The sequence below is a fragment of the Xiphophorus maculatus genome, chromosome 4 (assembly GCF_002775205.1).
Source record: "Xiphophorus maculatus strain JP 163 A chromosome 4, X_maculatus-5.0-male, whole genome shotgun sequence".
Taxonomy (NCBI): domain Eukaryota; kingdom Metazoa; phylum Chordata; class Actinopteri; order Cyprinodontiformes; family Poeciliidae; genus Xiphophorus; species Xiphophorus maculatus.
Genome location: NC_036446.1, coordinates 34968504 through 34984973, shown reverse-complemented (window position 1 = coordinate 34984973; position 16470 = coordinate 34968504). Strand labels below are relative to the sequence as shown.

General features: G+C 40.8%; 1 protein-coding gene across 3 annotated transcripts in view; it reads right to left on the bottom strand.

The window, feature by feature from the left end:
* The window catches only part of cemip (cell migration inducing hyaluronan binding protein), a 224571-nt gene that overhangs the window by 32413 nt on the left and 175688 nt on the right, over positions 1–16470 (bottom strand). For all 3 annotated transcript variants that reach the window (XM_023332631.1, XM_023332632.1, XM_023332633.1), the window contains 4 exons: positions 6019–6054; positions 4126–4281; positions 3622–3802; positions 401–616 (listed from right to left, as the gene is read on the bottom strand). In XM_023332631.1, coding sequence (XP_023188399.1) covers positions 401–616; positions 3622–3802; positions 4126–4281; positions 6019–6054 — 589 coding nt within the window. The remainder of the gene's footprint in view (positions 1–400; positions 617–3621; positions 3803–4125; positions 4282–6018; positions 6055–16470) is intronic.

The window sequence follows — 16470 nt, the reverse complement described above, 5'->3', positions numbered from 1 at the left end:
AGCTTACCAGACAAACTAATCAACTTGTCTTTGATAGTATCGCGATTCATATCTGTACCTCACTTACTGTAATAGCAGAGATGAGCGAGAGATGATGTCATGGCCGAGCCATATTTGTGGGCGTGAGGGCGAGTTAAAAACTGTTTCTGGTCAGAAATACACTCACTCACTCTAGCGGAGGAATATTGCGAAAGGTAGTGCACTAACCTGGGCATACACCTGGGAGTCTCTCTCTCCCTATGCAATGCATCGAAGGCCCCAGTAATGACAAAACAGAGTAAAAACAATAGAATTCTGCTGGGAGCAGGCAAACAGCCATGCCCTGCATGGGCTGTCTACTCGCTTCTGCGGGCTCGAAACCTTAATTATATCTGATGACAATAACTGGGGACTGACCAACCTGTGCATAATGGCCACTGCAGATTGCAGCCTTCCAATCAGGCACATCAATGCAGTCAGGGTGACGGAGCAGCCAGTTGTCTTCTTTAACCAAAAACGCTCCAGGATACTCACTAACTGACCCATCAATGTCATGGAAGATGGTTGTCTTATCTCCATCCATCTGCATCTTGTTGAACCAGGGACCCGGTTCTCCAAAGAATACCCGAGATGTGATCTGGAGTAAAGTGAAAAATCTGCTCATATTGACTGATCTGTGGAAAAAGGCATCATTCAAGATCAAAGGCAACACTCAAAATCAATGCATTGCACCTGTACCATTTTGAGGTGGTTTTTATTTTCTTTCATAAATTCAAAAATATAAAAAAAATATGTGAATTTGGTACCTCTAAACATGAACACATTCATTCAAATATGAATTCCAAATAAGAACTGCTCATGACTCCCCCAATTATGAAATTAGCTTCACATATGAATGTCCAAGATGCCATTACTAAGCACATTCAACTGACATACACACATTTTCCTGCATTGTCTAAATCAGACCAAACGTCTCTGTGTATGATTTGGGTTAAACCTTCCACAAGCTAGTTGACGTATACGAGTTCATTGGAGTCACACCTGTGCATGTATTTTAAGGTAACACTTGAAACATTCTGCTTTTTTGTTTGACATGATGAGAAGGTCAAAAGAAATCAGCAAGGAGAGAATTGTGCAGCTGCACAAATCTGTTTGATCCTTGGGAACAATTTACCTTGAAGCTGCTACATTCACCTGTTCAAACAACTATATGCAAGTATAGGCATGATGGGAATGTCCATCATGCCTATGGACATTTGGAGGAAAAACATGGGCGGTTTTTCCTCCAATAAACCGTCCATGTTTTTTGGAGGAAAAAACATGGACGGCTGTAGCATCCTAACTGTGAAGGGTGCTACAACTTTCACAGTTGTATAATTGTTTTGCTGTAAGAGGAACTGGCACACTTCATTAAATGGATGGCATCATGAGGAAAGAACATTATGCACAGATATTGAAGCAACATCTAAAGACAGACAGAACGTAAATCTTGGGCACAGACTGGTCTTCCAAATGGACAATAACCCTAAAAAACAATCAGGGTGAATGCAAAGTGCCTTAAGAACAGCAAATCAATGTACACCATCACAAAGCCCTGATCTGAATCCTATGGAGAAGTGGGAAACGCATGCGAGTGTGAGATGGCCTACAAACCTGACTCAGTTACACCACTTCTATCAGGAAGAATGGGCCAGAACTCCAGCAAACAACTTGACTCGTCCTTCCACGAATGCAAAAAACCTTTTGCATTTGTGGAAGGCAATGCAAATGGCTTGACTCAAGTCATAAAGTTTAAAAGCGTTATTTCTTATACTGACCAAATGTAGGTGTACTTCTGAATTCTAAGAAAGTTACAAAAAATCTCTAAAAATTTTTCTCACTATGTTTTCTGGCACTTAACAAATAGAAACAATTTTGGTAATTCTAACCAGGATTTCCCCCCAGGCAGGGGCGGATCTACTGGGGTGACAAGGGTTGGCAGTTGCCACCCCAACTGAGAGCCTTGCCACCCCTGTTGCCACTCCATCTGGTGACTATGAATTCAAGAAATAGCTATGGCAAATCGGACATTAAGAGCATAAATCTCTTTTTTCCGGCAACATTGAATGCAACACAATGTAACCTGACACCTACTTCTAAGCAGGGCCGACCCAAGCCTCTATGGGGCCCTAAGCAAAATTTTGACTGACAGACCAGCCCACTAGGTCATGTCTGCACGTTTGCAGTTAACAATAGTTACCTCACTGTTGCCAACTCAGTGACTTTCTTGCTACATTTAGTGACATTTCAGACAAAAAAAAATTGGTATCGGCTAAAATCAAAATCGGCAGGTCAGGCGTTTTAAAGATCAGTAATCGGCAAATGGCCAGAAAACTGCAGTCGGTACGGCTTAAGATGGAATACATACACACATGTTCATGACATGCTTTGATTAAATTAATTTCTCTTAGGTGTAATTACAATAGATAGACATTTTATGTATGCCAGGTGAGTCTTCCTCACTTGAAAATGTTGACCAGTACTGGGTTGATTCAGTGCCTTCAAACAATTTTAATTGGAGAAGTTTCACATACCTTATAAGTTGAAGTAAAAATAATGTTTGTTTTAGATGCATAAATTATCAGCAGCAAACAACATATCACCAATTACAGCTTAATTGTTTTTAGCAGTAAAAATTAAATGTTACCAATCCCAGACCAAAAAGCACAAATTCATATTTACACTGTACACTCCCCTGCATCTGCAAAAAATGGTCTGTTCCTGCTGAACACACTTGACAGTGATGGTGTTCAGCAGCAGTCAATAGACGGCAACAACAATTGTGGCAGTTACTATGCTGCCAAGGAAAATAATAAAGGCAGGTTTTTAAAGAGAGAGAGACAAAGACAAGAGTTTCAAATTGTTGCAAATTGGAGCAATACAAATAAACTGCATTGAAAAAATTAATTAAACAAGAATGAGCTCCATTTTATTCCTGTTGTTGGACAAAATTATTGGAAAGTTAGTGATTCAGTTCACAGAGATAATCAGAGGTTGAAGGGTGGGATTGTGGAGTTGGGTTTGGTGGACCGGTAGAGCTTGGTATAGCAATTGAAATAGATACCAAATTTACAGAACAACGTTGGAAATGAAGGATAGGTTAGCTCTTAGATGAGATTATTGAAGTTTGAAGGGTCAAGATATGGTTTCTTCATAATGGGAGTAATAGCAGCAGATTTAAATGCCAGAAGACTGAGAGGAGGGATGATGTAGTGATGATAGGGATCAGAGAAAAGTGAGGTTTTCATGAGAACTGTAGGAAAAGGATTTTCCTTGACACAAGGGGAGAATGTGTCTTACAGAAAATGTGCTATTAAAATAAATGTGCTATTAAAATAAAAGACTTGACATTATTCACAGTTTGATTATCATGAGAATTTATATTTATATTAAAAGTAAGTAAATTGTGTTAGTTTGGAAAAAAGTACAGCTGCAAATATACAATTAAACATGTTGGATTACAATGTAATGGAAAAGAATTGCACTAAGAATTGATAAATGTGATCAAACTTGGGTATTTTCCTGCAATGACTTTTCTTGACAAAAATAAACTAACTAACAGAACTGAAAAAACATACATTTCCACAGAGACTGCTAACTTACAGGAACTTGGTCAAAGGTGATGTTGGTGACGTAATTCTTTGGGCAGCTCTGCCATGAGTTGTTGAGTCTGAACCCAAAGGCACTGGTGTGTCGTCCATGCAATGCTGCAAATTTTCGAAATGTACAGTTCTGAACATTGACTGGACCATCATAGATCTGCATGCCTCGAATAGGAAAATCTCTACAGAGAAACAAAGCCATACAAATCATCTCATTTGTAGTTCATGTACAGAATTTGTGACCTTGTTTACAGAATAGTTGTGACAGTTCTTTCTATCATTATGCATGAATATAGCTAAGTTGAACACTTAATACAAAAGCAATTTATTTAATTTATCCGCCCATTGCAAAACATGCTGAAGCATCATGATAGTTTACAGTTTCACAGTGACCATAAAGCATTATTTTTGAGACTTTGTGGCACTGCAACTTTGTGATGCTGACTGATGCTCTTCAGCCTTCAAAAGAACAGAGTGAATTAAAGAGCCTTCAAAAGCCACCTACATTCCACGTGGCAGTGTCCTACTGGAGAAATCAGAACCTCCTGGGCCCCATATGTTGTTATTTGGAAGGAGCATCCCACGATTACCACTTTCACCAACAAAGAGAGAGTTCTTCACCTGCTGATGAGAACCATCATCATCTGGAAATGTTCCTCCACTGTGAAAAAGTGGAATAACCCATGATGAATCAACATTTCTGTGTTCAAATCTCCCAAGACATTCATTTCAGAGATAAAAAGCCTGAGGCAAAACATACATGAAAGCATCTCATACAAGGACAGAACACTGCAATACTGCTGAATATTTACACAGGACATAATTTAACAGTGTAACAAACAGTTGACATACCATGGAAGAGTATTTATTAAAGTTTCATGTGTTAATTTAGACCTAAGAACAAACAATTTAGGCTTGTAGTGCAGTAAAGGTTGAAGTTACAGCAGTTCCCATGACTGTAGTCAAAAGTTACAGTAGGCTTAGAGGTGACCTGTCATTGATTTGTCATTTAACTCTTGGGACAAAAGACCTAAGACTAAACTTGGGACTTGAGACTTGATTTGGAAAAAAACTGTTAACATCTCTGATTGTTCATTAGGTATGTGACTGCAGTTTTAAACTTAAGATAGACTATACCTGACTCACCATCTACAACAAAAGATGAAAAGTTTGTAAAAGAATAAAATTAAAACGCAAGAGACTTTTAATTTTAGCATGAAAAAGTGTTTGTCCACTTTCTGATTTCCTATTCTTTGCATGATTGTGACACTGTACAACTAACTACTTTGCCTAGAAAGCAACAAAGGCCCATGGTGTTGGAGAATCAAAAGGTGCTAAACTTTTCGATTATCCAACAATGGATAATCGCAAACAGCACTTGTTTCTCACTCAGGACAGTTGTTTCAAGTTAAATGCTTTCATGTGTTGTCACTAACATCTTCAAAAACACAAAGTTCTGAGGTTTGTCGCTTGTCTCTTTTCTGAAAGAAAAAAAAAAAAAAAAAAACTAATTGGAGGAGCCTGAAAAATTGCTATGTCATGAATTGCGGTGTGGGAGGTGGTGAGACAGACGCAATGGGACCAGGTTGCAGTGAAAAAAATGAAGGCTTAATGATGAAAGCAGTCCAAAACGCCAGGCAGCACTGCTGAGCGGAAGCCAGGGCTCAACACAGGTAGCAACTGGAACGTAGACGAAGGACTGAAGCACACATATGACAAGGACCCGACGAGGAACAAGGAACACAGGTGGGGTTAAATACACAGGGAGCAATCAACGGGTAAGACAGGACAACAGGGAGACTCAGAGACAGAAACTCAAAATAAATACACAGAAGAACTCAATTCAACACAGAGAAAAACCCAATATGACATGCTAATTATAGCAAAAATGTGCTAAGTAAGACAAAACGTAAAATAAATACAGATATGCAGTATTAACATACAGTGTCAACAAAAAATAGAAGATGAATTAGGAGAAAGTTTTTTCCTTAAGAATATTCTGTCAAATAAATATGCATACATATTCAAGGCATGTTCAGTGCTTTTTAAATGACTGTTCAATATTTTTTGTTTATGTTAATGGTTATAACATCTACGGCAATGTTAAGTTATTCTATTCATTGATTGATGGTATGAAAAGAAAGAAATGGGAGAAAAATACAATGCGTTTGTCTTTGTACCTCTTCCCAGACTAAATCCCCAGGTTAAACAGCGCTCTATGTAAAGTGTGTATTTCTTGATACTCTGATTTGGAAAATCAACTGAACATTCATACCTATTCCAACTAATGTGACCATTCTATTTAGAAACTTTTAATACTGTATTAACTACCTCCATTTCTCAGTGCAAAAGAAAGCAAAGGGAGAGAAAGAATGATAGAACATATTGAAAGTCTCACCTTGCAAGAGTGAGACCAATGCCATTGTCAGCAAATCTAAAGAAACGACATAGTCAGTAAGATGAACAACTTGCTCAAACATTTTATTATAAGTTTAAAAAAGGAAAGGACTTCTAGGATTGTAATTGTATAATTGTTAATAATGTTTCATTTGCTGTAGTTTATTAGTTTGTTTCAAAACAAAGATAAAACATAAAACACAAAATAAAACCAGATATGCAAAACAGTTAAAAAAGGTTTGGCAGAAGTAAAAACTAAATTATTTACATCCCAAAGAAAACATAATTGTCATGATGTGTTGGTTAGAGAGGACCCAAATGCAGAGCAGTAACGGTGTTCAGTAGATGATGTAGATTTAATGAAGATGATCAACAAAAACTTTCAAAACCCACAAGGGGCCAGGTGCTGTACAATCACAAGATTAAACAATTTAAGTGCGCAGTGTGTCCCACATTCTCCACATCTGCCCTTTGCCCTGCCCATTTAGGGTACTATTTCCACCCTCATGCAAAGTCCGCAATTTTACGGACTTTGGCATTACATGCAGCACAATTCATTGCTGCATGTAATGTTTTGAGTTAAAAGTCGCATTTATGGCAATGTTTTGTTGTTTTTTTCAGTCTTAGAAAATTCCAAGAAAATAGCATGACAAGGCAATAAAATAAAAAAATTAGTAATAAAAGAAGAAATAAAAAAGAATAGTCACAAATTAACGGTGAGGAAAGTAAAACAAAATGTCACAAATCCAAGATAAATCTTTTTTTTTTTCAACTTTGTTTATTTGGTTTTAAACAGGAATTGCATAGCCATACATTTACAATGTGATACATATAAAACAAACCATACAATTCCCTTAAGTTACAAAAAAACAAAACAAAAAAACACAACAAAACGACCTCCAATCACTCCCAGGCAATAAGAAAAAGTCAAGTAAGAACAAGGACACACACAAGAAAAAAAAAAGTTTTGAAATAAATAAAAATTAAGATGCATTCTGCCACACCTAAAGAAAGTACAGTTTGTCCCCAGGAAAGTAAATATGGAACCATAAGAAAAGGAAAATCCGAGAAAAAGGACACAGGATGAGCAGACAAATACATACGCGAAGGACTAGACTGGGACAGAATGGAAATTAACTTGACCAACCAATCGTAGCAATGGCTGCCAGATTTCTGCAAATTTGTCAGAGGAACCCCGTAGTGACATCCTAATTTTTTTAAGTTTAAGAAAATAAACAATATCCCTCAACCAGAATATAAAAGAAGGAGGTTGTGGTGATTTCCATTTAAGAAGAATTATCCTCCTTGCAATAATGGTCATAAAGGACAAAGAATTTTCTTGGGAAGAAGACAGAGGAGATGGCCCTGAAAACACCCCAAACAAAACACTCTGGGGGTTCGGATCAATTTTTCTGCCAACCACGTCTGATATAACAACAAATATCTCTGTCCAAAAACTCTTCAGCTGGGGGCACAACCAAAACATGTGTATAAGGTTTGCAGGAGACTGTTGGCACCTATCACAAACTGGGGAAACCGTGCTATAAAATTTAGACAGGCGAGCCCTGGTATAGTAAACGCGGTGCACAAGCTTGCATTGAATAAGACAGTGCCTACCACATATAGAAGACTTATGTACCCGTATTAAGATATGTGAACAAAGCTCGTCAGGGATAGCCTCTCCTATATCCTCCTCCCAGAGGGCTTTGATTGAGCCTAAAGACTCAGAGCAGATCGAAGCTATGCGGGTATAAAGAATTGAAATAGGTCCTTTCAGCCTAGGATTGGGCAAAAGCAAGGAGTCAAGGTCAGAGTCCTCAGGCAGCCTAGGAAAAGTGGGAAAATTACTATGAACAAAGCTGCGCACCTGTAAAAATCTGAAAAAGTCTCGAGATGGAAGAGTAAATTTGACAGAGAGTTGTTGAAAGGTAGCAAAGACACCATCAATAAATAAATCCCTTAAGGTCTGAATGCCAAGGTTTGACCAAATCACAAAAGTTTTGTCTGTGAGAGAGGGAGAAAAGACATGATTGTTTGCGATAGGAGCATATGGAGAAAAGAGTTGTAGACCAAAATAACGCCAAAATTGAGTCCAAATCTTAAGAGAGGTTTTAACTACGCTATTCTTTGTGTAAGCAACAGTTGAAGATTTAATTGGTGAATACAATAGAGCTGCGAGAGACACAGGTTTTGCCGAATTCGTCTCCATTACAAGCCAGTCAGGAGAGGATGGGCCACACCGAAGCCAGGCTGTCAAAACCCCAATATTTTAAGCCCAATAGTAGTACCTGAAATTCGGTAAGGTCATCCCCCCAAGTGGCTTAGGTCTCTGTAAATATTGTCTAGACAATCTAGGGACCTTCCCCTCCCAGAGAAAATCTGAAACAAGAGAATCTACCCGACCAAAAAAGGAATTGGTTAAAAAAATTGGGACACATTGAAAAAGATACAAAAAACGGGGGAGAACATTCATTTTGACACAGTTAATTCGAGCTACCAGAGACAGTTTAAGTAAGGACCAGCGCTCAAAGTCTTCTTTAACTTTCAACAGCAAGGGAGAAAAGTTAGCATTAAATAAGTCCTCATACCTATGCGTAACTCGAACTCCAAGATATGTGAAACTGTCATTGGCTACTTTGAAAGGAAAGCCATGCAGCGGAAGAGCCCTGACCGCTGAGTTGATAGGAAACAATTCACTTTTACCCAGATTCAGCTTATACCCAGATAACCGGCCAAAGTCTGAAAGCAGGTGCAAAGCAGCAGGAATAGAGTTGTGCAGATCTGAAACATATAAAAGTAAGTCATCAGCGTAAAGTGAGACCTTAACTTCCAAACTATAACATCGTATGCCCACAATAGTTGGACTCGAACGAAGCATGATGGCAAGCGGCTCAATAGCCAGGGCAAATAAAAGGGGACTCAATGGGCATCCCTGTCTTGTAGAGCGATGAAGGAGGAAGTACTCCAACCGAATGTTATTAGTCCTAACCGAGACCTGTGGGTTAGAATAGAGTAACTTAATCCAAGTCAAAAAAGCTTCACCAAAACCAAACTTTTTGACAATATAAAAGAGGTAAGACCACTCAACTCGGTCAAAAGCCTTTTCAGCATCGAGAGAGATCAAGGCTTCGGGATTGTTATGGGATGAATCATTGTAAATAACATTAAAAAGCCTCCTAACATTAGAAAAAGAATGTCTATTTTGAACAAACCCGATCTGGTCTGAGTGAACTACTGTAGACAGAACACACTAAAGGCGCATAGCTAAAACTTTTGATAACAGTTTAAAGTCGGCATTTAAAAGGCTTATCGGACGATAGGATGAACAACAAAGAGGGTCTTTGGCTTTTTTCAAAAGAAGGGAGATGGTGGCCTGATTAAGAGTCTCAGGCAGGACTCCAATAACAAAAGCATCATTATACATTTCTAATAAGAGTGGTGCAAGTTTATCCCAAAACGCTTCATAAAACTCAGAGGGGTACCCATCAGGGCCTGGGCATTTTCCTCCCTGAAGAGATCGCATAGCCGCATTAAGTTCTGACAAAGTAATAGGTCTACCCAGGTTAACCGCCGTTTCCTGATCAACAGTAGGCACTTCCAATTTGGCAAAAAAATTATCCAAGTCAGCATCCGTGGATGTGGATTCAGATGAATACAATAACCTATAAAATTTCTCAAAGGCAAGATTAATCTGACAAGGATCTGTCGTCACACCTGTGTCAGTTTGAATCTTGATAATCTGACGCGATGCAGACACCTGGCGGATTTGGTGTGCCAACAATTTGCTGGCCTTATCACCGTGTTCGAAAAACTGTGCCCCGGACCGCAACATAAGTTCTGTAGTGCGGTGGGTCATGAGTATATCAAATTCGGATTGCAGTAAAAGACGCTCTTTATACACATTTGGGGAAGCACAGGCCGCGTACATATTATCAAGTTGCGCAATTTGTCGTCTTAGGGTATTCAACTTCTCAATCCTTAATTTATTCTCAAAATGAATAAAATAAATGATCTCTCCCCTAATAAAAGCCTTCAATGATTCCCAAAGAAGGGAGGGAGAGATACCCGGTGTTCTATTTGTTGTCAGGAAAAAATCTATCTGTTTCGAAATGTAGTCAATAAAGCCAGTGTTTGAGAGAAGACGTGTGTTTAACTGCCGTAATGGACGTTGGGATGATAACATGCCTAATTTAACATCCATCAAAAGCGGGGCATGGTCAGATAAAACGATGGCATCATATCTACACAAGGACAAGGATGGTAACAGCCTATTATCAATAAGGAAAATGTCAATGCGAGTGAATGTACGATGTACAGGTGAGAAGAAGGAGTACTCCCTTTTCAAAGGATTAAGAAAACGCCACGCATCAGATACTGGAAACTCCTGCATAAATGAATGAATTGTTTTGGCCGATCGAGAGAGCACGGCTGGCTTGGATGAAGAACGGTCGAGTGTCGAGTTGAGCCAACAATTGAAATCTCCGCCTAATATTAAATAATGTGTTGACATATCCGGAAGTTCAGAGAAAAAGCGTCTATAGAAAGCTTCGTCATCCCAGTTGGGAGCATAGACATTAGCTAATGTAACACGTATATCCCTAATTGAACCTGTGACAATAACATATCTACCATTGTGATCAGAAATAATCTGATCACAAGTAAAAGGGACAGATTTGTGTAAAAGAATAGCTGCACCCCTGGCCTTACCAGAAAAAGATGAATGATAGATCTGACCAACCCAGTTCTTCTTCAGTTTCTGATGTTCTTGTTTCCTAAGATGAGTCTCCTGTAGAAAGATGACTCTTGCTCCCAACTGGTTGAGGCGATGTAGTACTTTACTGCGTTTGACAGGATTATTCAGCCCCTTGCAGTTGAAATTGGCAAATTGGAGGTCCTGTCCTAGTAATAGAGCCATAGCAAAGTATAAGACATACAAGTAACAGAAAGAATCTGGGCGCTTGGCTGATAAAACAAAGGGTTAAGCAGAAGAAAAGATAAGGAAGAGTTGGAGGTACACAACACAAAAAGAAAACCTAGTAAACAAACAAACCGAACATCTCGCAGAAGCATCCCCCCAAATGGGATGCGCGAAGCCCACTCCCCCCACAAAATGCCCATGGTCCGACCTACAAAAGGTCCTTGGAGAGTTCTTAGAAAAAACAAAAAACCCTCCAAACAGAATGCAACAAAAACAAAATCTAGGTGCACAATATTGCATTTCAACACACACAAAAAACAAAAACATAATGCTAGTAATAATAATCACAATAAACAAATTGGTAAAGAATAAATAAAATATTTTCTTTTTTTTCTCCCTTTTTTCTCTTCCTTCCCCTTAAATTATAATACAAAAAAAAAAGGGGGGTGCAAACCAGTGTGCAAAGACAATACTTAAAGTGTAAGAAAGCCAACCTCAACTATCAAATCTGCAGCATTAGTGCAAGTTACATTAATGGTCCTTGGGGCCAAAAAATTAGCCGTGACAAAATACTACAACAAAAGTACCAATAAAGTCATAGCAATCCCCGTGCATAAACGCAAAAATTTGTCTTGGAAATGTCTGCCATAGGGCAAACATTCAAACAGAGTCAGGGATCACCGCATTTTTCAGCTTTTTCTCAACAAAGTCTGAAGCGAGCGACGGATCTTCAAACCTCTGGACTTGCCCATTTGGAAGAGTAATCCGCAATATTGCCGGGTAGAAAAGACCAAATTTGACACCTGGACAGCAGTGCAGCTCCTTCTTAACTTTAGTAAAGGCAGTCCGTTTTTTGGCCACAGCAGCAGTGAAATCCGGGAAAACAGAAATCCTCCTCCCATTATAAATCAAAGGAGATGCTTCACTAGCCTTGCGCAGGATTTCGTTACGTTGTTGAAACATATTCACTCTGGCGAGAAGGGACGCGGGGTTCCCTGTCCTTAGGTTTAGCGCGGAGGGTCCGGTGAGCCCTGTATAAACCGAGTAAATCCTGAAGTAAAGTAGCCACAAAATCCGTTGGGCGGCTTCCCTCAGATCCTTATATACAAACTTTATACATAATCAAGAAATTAATATCTTTTTTGGGAGTGAAATAGAAATCTATTTGGTTCGTAATTTCTTTAGAGATTGTCGCGAGATTAGTTTCTGTTGTACATCTAGAGTAACGGTAGTTACACTTGCTGACCACTGGGGGAGCACTAGGGAAGGACACACAGAAACGAGTTCGAATAAGAGGTAATTCATGTTGTTACCTCATGTTAGAAGCAACAATAAAGAGCACGGCTTTTCAACCGGATAGCTTCTCCTGTCTTCCCTCATATCATGACAGAGATATCATTATGATTTTTAAACAAATGTTTTCTTCTCAGACTAGAGTAGAAGAAAACTGATGTCAGAGCTCCTGATGAATTTCTTGCAATATTTTTGGTTTATAAAGTCACAACATTCATACTTTCTTTTAAGAAGGACATTTTGGCTCCATTAGTTTATTTATTTTTCTAATGTAGCATCAGGCATTTTTTAATTTTTTATATATAACATATGTTTGTCCTTCACTTGATCTCTGTTAGCACATTAGCTCCACTTTATACCCAATTAACTTTTAGCTGCATAAAAGAGATGGTTTATGAGTGAAAAATTATCTAATTAGTCAAATGGCAGACTGTTAAATTGAATTTTTGTACATTTTAATGTGTATTTTTTTGCCTTCTTGGAAATATGGCAAAATTCATTGAGCAAGCGGTCTGTGACAAAAAAATTGAATAGAACAGTTTTCAAAAGTAAAGTATTAAAATAATTTTTGTTTCACTACTGAACATATGCAATTTTCTGTATCTAATCTAAAGCCATAACAAAAGACATATCTCCAACAAATATCTCTAGCAATGACTTAGGAAAGCAAAAATACCTTTCCTGTACATTTAAAATAATCTGTTTTGTTGTAGTTGTGCTTTTTAGTAGCACAAGTGCCTAAACAGTGACCAGTCCATTTTGGATGTTGAAGTTACAACACAGGCGTACTGTCCCAATTCTCACATTTTTGCACGTTTGTAAACCACTCAAACCCTTATGTGCACTTGACTGAATCCACACTTCACAGAGGGGTGCACACTGAGCTTTGGGACCGGGCCTATAAGTACTGGGAAGGTGGATACTGGGACAACGGACCTGGGCTGATTAGCTAACTGACTGCAGGTGTGAGGAGAGAGAAAATGGCACAGAGGATGAGGGAGAAAATACACAGAGGACTAGGAAATAAATCTAACACTAAGAATAACTAGATCTAAAAAACATAATTAAATACAGTAACATGGAATGACTAGACACAAGAAATAAACATAGTAAACTAGAATGAAAAAAGAAAAAGGACTGAACCAAAGGGGCAACAGTAGGTGGATTTAATTTAGGAAAACCAGGACAACCTGGAGCGGGGGGGGGGTTTAAACCAGAACACCAAAAGCGGGGAAACTCCATACATTTGCGCTTTGGCATGTTGTTGGCGTACTGACAGCCACGCTATGACGCGGCTCAGGGAGTACGTCACACGCAGCGCCGTGCGCAGTGCCCTAGTGCCTGTAAATTTAATGGTCCAATGAAGGAAATTTAAAAAAACAGGACATTTCCTCACTTTCTAAAAAAAACCCGGGACACCCGGGACAGGACGTGAAATACAGACATGTCCCGGGAAATATGGACGTTTGGTCACCCTAGGCAACAGCAACAAGATCGATAGACTTGGTTATCGCTCGACCAAACAGTATCATGTTCAGTGTGAATCCAGTAGAGCTGTGCTTGGTGGCCCGGTGCATAAGTGCATATGGAAGCATCAGACCCCACTCCCAGTGGCATCGCTCTGCAGTGGTGGCCAGAATTTTCTGCAAAGTGGCATTAAACCGTTCCACTTGGCCATCAGATTGGGGGCGAAATGGGGTAGTTTGTGTTTTTTCGATGCCCAGCAGCTCACACATGCTCTGGAAAACAGCAGATTCAAAATTGGTGCCCTGGTCACTATGGAGCGAGTGTGGAGCTCCATATGTGCAAACCCATTCAGACGCAATCTTCTCCGCCACAGTGGGGAGCTTGCTTGTCAGATAGGGGAAAAGCTTCCACCCACTTACTGAAATAGTCCTGCACCACCAACATGATTTAAGGGTCCCATCAGGGACCAACCCAATGAAAGGGTGGGTGCTACCCTTTCATTGGGAGCACCTACCCGCACAGTTCCCAAAGCTGCCTGGGGTGTTTTCCATGGCCGGGCCTTGGCTGAACAGCTGGTGCAGGTACGGCAACACAGAGTAACATTATCTCTCATAATATACCAATAATATCTGCTTTTCAGGCGTAACAGGCCCCAAAATGGCCACCTACAGGCCCATTGTGCAGTTGTTCCATTACAGAGCTGTGGTAAGAGTGTGGTAATACTATATGCGAGTAGAAAACTTTGCCCTCACTGCAATAAAACTTCCTCAACATGAGTGCATCTTTCCTGTAGAATCTCTTCCTCTGTGACCATAGAGCTTTGGTAGCTGGGCTATATGCTGCTATGCTGGCACAGGCAGGACGATTTTCCCTTTTATCCATCCATTCCCAAACTGGTCCTATATCGGGGTCATTCTTTTGGGCAGCAGCAAGCTGCTCATTCCAGCAACGGAACTAGTCGGGCTGAGGTCCTTCGCTCACCAGGTGGATATTGGGATGAGTGGAGTTCTGCCTGTCGCCATTTATGCAGTTGCCTACTACTCCTGGGGAAGTTGAAAAGTCAGTTTGCACTGATAAAATATGCCTTAGATAATACTGCACAGCCTTGTGTTGAAACTTCTTCCTGCTCTGCTCTGGATCTGGTGTGTTACATGCACAGTTTTCATGGCATTGCTTCCTGGAAAGACATCTAGGTGTGTAATTCCTGGGTGGTGAAGCATTTGGAAATCATACTCTGCCAGTTTCTCTAACTAGCGAGCGAGTTGACCCTCAGGCTCTCTCAGTCTGCTGAGCCACTGTAGGCTGCTGTGGTCAGTTTGAATGGTAAAGTGTTGCCCCAGCAGGTACTGTCTGAAGTGTGAAGTGAACTTTACCACAGCCAAGAGTTCCCATCTGGTTGTTCAGCCGAAACTTTGTGGCCTAGGAAAATTACTTGCTCCCGAAACAGGCAGCATTTGGAGGGTTTGAGTTTGAGGTTAGCTGCACGCAACTGGCAAACACATGCTCCAGTTGCTCCAACATCTGACCAGTGTCTCGTCCTAGAGCTATGATGTCATTGAAATAAACCAAACATGTCTCCCATTGCAGCGATGCCAGGACACGGTCTGTCCATGAGCCTTTGGAAAGTGGCTGGAGCATTACACAGTCCAAAAGGCATCACATTCCATTGAAAAAGCCCCTTACATGTGCAGAATGCAGCGGCTCTTCTTGCCCGAGGTGTCATCTCCACTTGCCAGTATCCAGATGTTAGGTCGAGTGTGCTGAAGAACTTTGCAGTGGAGAGGGTGTCCAGGGTGTCTTGAATCCGAGGCAGTGGGTACGAATCCTTAACTGTTTATTCATTTAGGGCCCTGTAGTCTACACAGGCCTAGAGCTCTGATCCTTCTCTCTTACTGTCACAATTGGTGCTGCCCAGCTGCTATTACTGGGTAAGGCAAAACCAGCCTCCAAGCTCTGAAGCACCTGCAGGTCAGCTGCTTCATGTTTCTGCCGAGCCATTTTCCGGGGGGGCTGTTTCACCAGAGGTCCTACAGTGGTCAGGATGTCATGTTTCACGATGCTGGTGTGATCCAAATCATTTGGGCCAGTGGAGAACACATTGCCATATCACTGCAATAACAGGCCCAGATGACTGCGGTCCTCCTCCAACAGTCCCCCGCAGCTGTCAGCGTTCAGTTCCTGGAGATGGTTCAGTATAGAAAAAGAGAGGCTTAACAAGTTCATGCACATTATTGGCTCTGTCGGCTCCAGCTGCCAGGAGCTCCTTTCCTGCAACAACCTGTACTTTCTTGAAGCACTCCAGCCACCGCTCCCTTCTTTACCTCAACAGGGATGGTGCCAGGGTTGAAGATCTTGATGGGTAGGCTGGCTGCTGCTGGACAACAACATGGGCCACCAGAACATTATGCTTTTCAATGGAGGGTTTAGTGGAGCTTAACATGAGAACCCTGCTGACTGTATGGCAGGGACGAGAGAGGCCAGGCACCACATACTCTCGCCCAGGCTCCAGGATCGTGGTAGGGCCACCCTCACAACGTGTACCCCAGCCTGGAGGTCAAAACCCAACTGGGGCACCTTCTCTCCAAACAGAGTTATTTCCTTACACCTACAGTCCAAGCAGGCACTTGATTGCCGCAGGAAGGGTTGACCCAGGATGACCTATGTGCTCTTGGCTGTGTCAGCAATGATGAAGTTCACATCCACCATCTTGCTTCCAATATGGACTGGGAGGATGAGCTCTTCCAGCACAGGCAGCCCCTCTGGCCCGATTCCCTG